This window comes from Pundamilia nyererei, unplaced genomic scaffold (genome assembly GCF_000239375.1).
Source record: "Pundamilia nyererei isolate P.nyererei 1_Seehausen unplaced genomic scaffold, PunNye1.0 scaffold00014, whole genome shotgun sequence".
Classification (NCBI taxonomy): Eukaryota; Metazoa; Chordata; class Actinopteri; order Cichliformes; family Cichlidae; genus Pundamilia; species Pundamilia nyererei.
Window position 1 is genome coordinate 3,919,768 of NW_005187415.1, and position 6,463 is coordinate 3,926,230.

At 41.9% G+C, this 6,463-nt stretch overlaps 1 protein-coding gene across 7 annotated transcripts in view; it reads right to left on the reverse strand.

Annotated features, from left to right (window-relative positions):
* Window positions 1-1,329: 1,329 nt before the first annotated feature.
* The window catches only part of tfec (transcription factor EC), a 43,681-nt gene continuing 38,547 nt past the window's right edge, over window positions 1,330-6,463 (reverse strand). For 3 of the 7 annotated variants that reach the window (XM_013908826.1, XM_005725193.1, XM_005725196.1), the window contains 5 exons: window positions 5,809-5,929; window positions 4,872-4,928; window positions 4,665-4,740; window positions 3,569-3,716; window positions 1,330-2,457 (listed from right to left, as the gene is read on the reverse strand). In XM_013908826.1, coding sequence (XP_013764280.1) covers window positions 1,975-2,457; window positions 3,569-3,716; window positions 4,665-4,740; window positions 4,872-4,928; window positions 5,809-5,929 — 885 coding nt within the window. In that variant the 3' untranslated portion in view covers window positions 1,330-1,974. The remainder of the gene's footprint in view (window positions 2,458-3,568; window positions 3,717-4,664; window positions 4,741-4,871; window positions 4,929-5,808; window positions 5,930-6,463) is intronic. The other 4 variants (XM_013908827.1, XM_005725194.1, XM_005725195.2 and 1 more) reach the window with 3 other exon arrangements.

The window sequence follows — 6,463 nt, forward strand, 5'->3', positions numbered from 1 at the left end:
GTCACTTGTTCTGATGTCACTGTTGCCTCATCCGACCACATTTCCTTTTGAAGCATGTGCACAACGGACCTTGAACTTTGCCTGTGATAGCTTTTTGATATGGAGGAAATGAATTAGTTAGGAAGTGTGTTTTGTCTATTGAGTGTGAATCTTTTGGTTTTGTTTTCTTTTTAATTAACACCTTTTTAAAATGTTCTTGCTTCATATCCTTCCAATACTTTAACTACAACAGAGAGTGCTGTTTTGTTTTGTTTAGCATAACAGAAATCTGTATTTGCCTTCTATAACTGATTTGGAAAGTTACCCGTAAACATCACTAATCACTTTGTAGTTTGAAGTGGCTCTGCTCCAAACCAATTGATTGGATCTTCTCTTTATTTGCAGCTGAAGAGGAGATGCGAGTGGGATACGTTTCGATTTCAGTACACACTAATAAGACTCTGAAACATTAATTTGAAGAGGCTTTGATGAGAAATCCATTTGGGAAGTATTGGCGTGTTTGTTGTATTATTAATGCATGACCTCATGATTAGAAAACCGCTTGTTGATGTATGATTTTTGTCAATGACACAGCTACTTTTTTTTTTTGTCAATATGAGATCAAAGAGTTTTTATTTCTGTGTCACACAGAAAGTTTCTGCGGCTAACTTTGATACAGATTGTTTATAATCGTATTCCGAAAAGGACACCATCTCCACAACCTCTTACCTCAAAGGAAACTTTCTCGGCTCTCGGCTAACAGCTCTCGGAGCAACTCTTTATCCGTCGCCATTATTCATCCTCAAGGGCTCATCAGCTCACAGTGGGCTCATCAGAATTATTACTCCTCCTCCACTTGTCTTTATTATCTAATTTCCCTCCTCTCTCTTCCTTTCGGCCTCTCGTTGCCAATCAGCCACCTTGTAAGGCTCCTCGCCTTTCACTATGAATCTTTCCAGGCTTTTTTATTCACTCCTGTTGTCATCCAGAATGTGCTTTTCTTTTCTTTTTCTTCTTTTTTATTGCCCCCAGTTTACAACTAGTCACTTTGTATCAAGTTTTTACCTGCAGGTTTGTGGGTGTTGAGTTAGAAGTAAAAGTTTTTGTAGCAAAGTGAGAAATGTGTTGCTTGGATGTGACAGATTGCTAACTGAAATTCCTGACGGTGGCTACAACAGGTGTGACACTCAGGAACAACTGTTTGAGGAAGGGTGCACCAATGAATCCAGCATGACAAGAAATAAGAAATACAAAAAAAAGGGGTTTATTACGTCGTTCCCACCCCTACAAAGAAGTTTTTAAAAAAGGTGTTAGATAATAATATATATACTTTTTATGAATAAATGGAATAAAACATATAAATACACCAACATTTCAAACAAAAACATTTCAAAGACACTGATGAGGACGTGTTAGGCATTGGGGTGAGTACATCAGTACTGGTCAAATAAGGCACATCAAATAATGCAACCATCTGCAACGTATTAACATGATCTTTTGTAAAGAATTAATGCTTTCATGAAAGGAAACACCTTTGGTATGTTTTTAGTGGTTATTTTGCATATGTTACAGTGTGTGGCCACCACAGTGTGTTTAAAAAACAGTAGTCATTAACATTATGTACTTATAATTGTCTCCCTTTTTCTTATAAGTCTTTTTCAGCTGTGTCTGGGAGGCAGAGAATAGTTGAAACTGTCTGTAGTAAAGTTAAAAAGAGCAGCCGGTCCGTGGTGTGCTCACAGGATGTTTCTGTTCCCGCTCAGCTTTGGCGAACGTCAGTGTTCTGTAGCTTCAACACTCAACTGATCGACAAGAACTACACGCTTAATGCACAGGTGGCACTTTAAAGGAGTGCTGTCAGCTGTCGTTTAAATTACTTGCAACCCTAGTAGGAGTCTTAAATGTATGCTCGGAGCCATCACTCAGTCATTTAAAGGCCACGTGGATGCCCTTTACCGACAGGGATTATAGGTGATAACGAGACTGAGGGCACCCTTATAGGTCATCACCCTCGGCAGAGCTGAAGCTGCTCCTGCGGCTGCTATCCTTGGATGCAGCTCCGGGGGAGCCGGCCGAGAGGAGCGGATCGGTGCCAAACGGCGACAGTGGGTCATCCATCAGGATCTCATCCAGCTGGTGTTCCTCCTTAAGCGTGGTGGTGAAGAAGTCTGTGAAATGGGACAGCGGGTCGGAGAAGGTGGTGCAGGCGTCAGTGCCACTAATGTGATCCTGCGGCCCGCTGACGGTGGCGGTGGATGGCACGCCAGATGCCGCAGCTATCCTCTGGAGGTAGTCGTTGTTGATGTCCTCTTGGTAGAGAGTTGGCTGCTGAGGTTGCTGGGCCTGGGGAGATGATTGCTGCTGCTGCTGCTGCTGTTGTTGTTGTTGTTGTTTGAGTAGGTGGGAGGAAAGTTCGACCGTCCCCAAGGCTGTGGCCATGTTTGGTAGCCCGTGAGCTCGTGCTTGAATCTCAAGCTCCTGGAAAGCAAAGAAAAGAAACCGTTTAAAAAATAATAGGTTTAGAAAATGTGTGCATGCATGGCAAGAGCAAGCATAGGCTCAAAGGTGCTGGGGCTGGAGGTGGGTTGCAAAGCAGTTTGCAGCTGTAGGTGAAGCTGCCAACTGGATGCACAGATGGATGTAAGCTGAGACGTCAACTTTTTTTTGGAAAAAAAAAAAAGCTATGTGTAGTATCTGAATAACTATCTAAAACTGTGTGAAATTCATCAGTTATGAGCTGACGTCTTTAACTAATATGGGAGTAGCTCTGACACAATCACAGTCACACCCTGGCTCCTCCACATTCTGAGGTTGGATTGGGAGGTTCACTGCGTAATCTTCTCACACTTTTACAGAGTACATTATCTGCGCTTATCACCCATCAGTGACACCACAAAGCCCTGCTGTTGCATTAAGCCCTTTGTTTGCTGCCCTTTTGTCGGGGTTGGTTATTGTTTCACACATACTTTTATCATCATTTCTGATTACACATACTTTTCTTTTCTTTTTTTTAGCATTCCCATCATTGATATCTACTCTGGTTAACCACAGTGAATGAGTGTGAAAGTCTGCATGTGCATAGTGCAATCCTATCAGCACACATTTATCAGTAAGCATCTCTTCTATTAGTGCTCTTCATCTATTTATGCCCCTGCTGCATTCCCTGAGGTCGCGGAGCTGAGGTCATTGTGTTTATTTATCAGGTAATTAGCACTGACCTCTATAAGAAAAGATTATGGGATGTGAGGGATCTTTTGTAAAAGAGAGTGGTGGTGAAGGTGGCGGGGACTGTGGGAGTCCCTAAGTTTGCGTTGTGGTGTTGTAAAGCATTCAGGTGGAAATTAGCGTGAAGTACCTGGAGATGATGGATGTGGGACTGGCAGTTACCAGCTGATCTTTGGCAGGACGAACTCAGTATTGTAAAAATAGAATTAAAATATGATGCTGTGTGCTGATTGGCTTGTAAAAATGTATATGAAATATAAGTTCCTTCTTTTTCTCTCTGTGTTTATCAAATGTGTCAAGCACTTTATCTGCATTTATACCACAGATACAAAGTAAACCCACTGAGACATTCACATCTTATTACCTGGATCCTCAGGAGCAGCCTCCTATTGGCTTGCTCCAGCTTCTTCTGACGGCTTTCCAGCTCCCGGGCGTGCTGCTGCTCCTTCTGCAGCCATCTTATGTACTCCACCGAGGCCTTGAGGATGGTGCCTTTGTTCCACCGCATGTCGCTGCAGAAAGGAGAAATGTAAAAGATAACCTTTTACACAGAACCCCCTTATGTAGGCAGAATATCCTTTGCAATAAAAAAAAAATGCAGGGAAAAGTTTTAACAGAGGTTTTTTTTCTCCCCCTTTTTTATGATATGAATAAGAAATGGTGATTTACACGGGGCAATTATTCATCCTTGGACATTACATGGGGACACTGAATGGGAATTTTAATAGAATAGTTAAGTAGGTATGTGGAAAGTCCATTCTTGTACCTCCTTGTACGGTAAAATTAATCCTCGAATAAAAATAGGTGAAGGGAAAATGAGCTAAGCAGGAAGGCAAGGAGAAAAATGGAGAAATGGACTTAAGGTGCTAGAGTGCAAGTCATTCTTTTGGAGATATTATTACTTTTTTAAAAGAGGACAGGGAAGCTGTAGTAAAATTGTCCTTTTCCACACGAGTGAGACGTTGGCCTGATCAGCGCTAATAATCTCTTTTATCCCGCGTTAATGGCACGACGACAACGCTAACCTTCCATTTAAATTTGAAGCAAAGTTCAACTGCGAAAGATGGCCGCGGGATTTCAATTCAGTTCCACGCTCCGTCTCGGTGTTCCAATTGTGCTTCAAACTTTGATTCAAATGGCGTGGCCCGCTTCTTTGCATTTGACCCTTTCCTCATCATTCATGCTTTGAGCTGAACTGCCGGGACCCGGCGAGGAGACGTACAGCTCGGAGAGCGTCGACTACAATGAGAGTTCAAGTGCACCCTTGAAATATGACTGAAATGTGCTCGAGCGCTCATTTGAATTCAATGAACGACGTTTCGAGTGTCTTTGTGCTGCGAATTTAATACCCAACACACAGGTTCTTGCAGTTGTTTCAGTGGCGTGAAGTGAAGCGAAGCAGGAGGTGGGGTGGCGGGGGAGAATTTTTCAGTAAATATATTTAGGATTCTGCAACTTACGGATCATTCGACTTTGGTATGAGTGTTCCAAGCTCCTTAATCCTGTAGTTAATGTTGTATCGTCGCCTTCTTTCAACTGTGCAAGCAGAAAGAAAAAAAAGGAAGCAAAAGTTGATGAGAGCAGTGTCAGATGCTGCACCAAAGGTTATCCCAGATGTTAAAATATTATGGAGCTGAACGGCATGGGTTGGAGGGGGTGACACTTACTCAAATTATGGTTGTCTTTTTTCTGCCTCTCTTTGGCCATCACCCTTGTGTCGTGTTCTGTCAAAAAAAGCAAAAAAACCATAAAAATACACGAATAAATAAATCACGCAGGAGAACGAATGGATTAGCAATGCACACAGATTTAGAAACTGAAAGACAACAAATACAAAAAGCCACAGAAGGTCCAGTCAGGAGACGCACAATCAGCCGTTTTGAGGGGAGTTCAGCGCCGGGGTCAGAATGAGGAGTGTCTGTGCAGCGAGTCTACACTACGGACATAAATTTGACCTCCTTACACACACGCTGACCCCGGTTCATCCCCCTCCAGCATGTATGAAGCTCATTGTAAAGAAAAAGAAAAATGGTAACCCCATTTTTTTTTTTACCGCAAAACATTCTATAATTAAGAAGATTTAGCGAATTGACTCATCCGTCCGAGAAGGACAAAAATTCCAGTGTATCCATATTTGTAGTCACGTTCTCCTAAATTACATAATTGGGGACCTGAGATTGGATTTCCCAATTTGTCTCTTGTTGATTTAATCAGGACAATTTGAACTCTGTGCAACAGCCCATTGTCCCCTCTGCCTACACTCAAATGAAACAGATGGCAATGTTCTTATTTGCCCATTGACACTGAAGGATTTCATTTATTTATTTATTTTTGGTCAGGCATCCTCCTGTTTCCTAATCAGCTTTCGTCTGGGTGTTTGTAATTAATATGAACAAAAAAAACTAAAAGGATCACTTTTTTGTTGTTGTTGTTGTTGTTGTTGTTGTTGTTGTTGTTGTTGTTGTTGTTGCCTTGAGATGAAAAGTCTCCACTAGTGTCTAACAAAGGGAACTTTGTTTTAGCTTCTAATTTTTTTAGGTTTCACAATGTGAGCAACTCTTTAATGGTTTAGCTGTTTGGTCAGATTTTGGTATGAGTTCATACCTGTGTATTCCCTTTTTACAGTGAGCTTTGTAGGGTTAGATGTAGGACTCAGTCCACCATTAGGGGCGTTCATACCTTGTTCACCCCCATAGACGTCCAACATGCTGCTGCTGAGAGACACCTAGGCAGGAGAGAGGGGAGATGCAGAGGAAGAAAGGGGAGTGAGTTAAGTGAATGGGAAGTGCATTTACATTTCACACATTCACACGCACATAAACAAACAGGGCTTTCACACTTTGACACAAAAGCCGCCAAACAAACAGTTGTTTTTTTTTCGCTCTGTGTTGAAAATAGCATCCCATTAGATGAAAAGGCTAGCTAGGTCAACTGCATGAACAGAGGCAAAACTGTTTTCCTACGGGTGTCTTCTTGTCTGAGAACACATGTATCCCCCCTCTGCAATAATACGGCCTTTTCATGGAGTGGAGGGACAGAGATGTCTGGATCTTTAGCATGATGGCACACGTGTGTGTCTAATTCGCATTTGTGTATTTATGTCGAAAAAAAGCATGCCAGAAGCCACCACGGATTCCAACTAATTTTATCTCCAACGTGTGTTAGATTTAACAACCACGCTGTTATATGTGGAAAAAGGAAGTCAAGAGAAAATGAGTGTTAGCTGGTCTTAAAAATATGTATGTATATGTATATATAT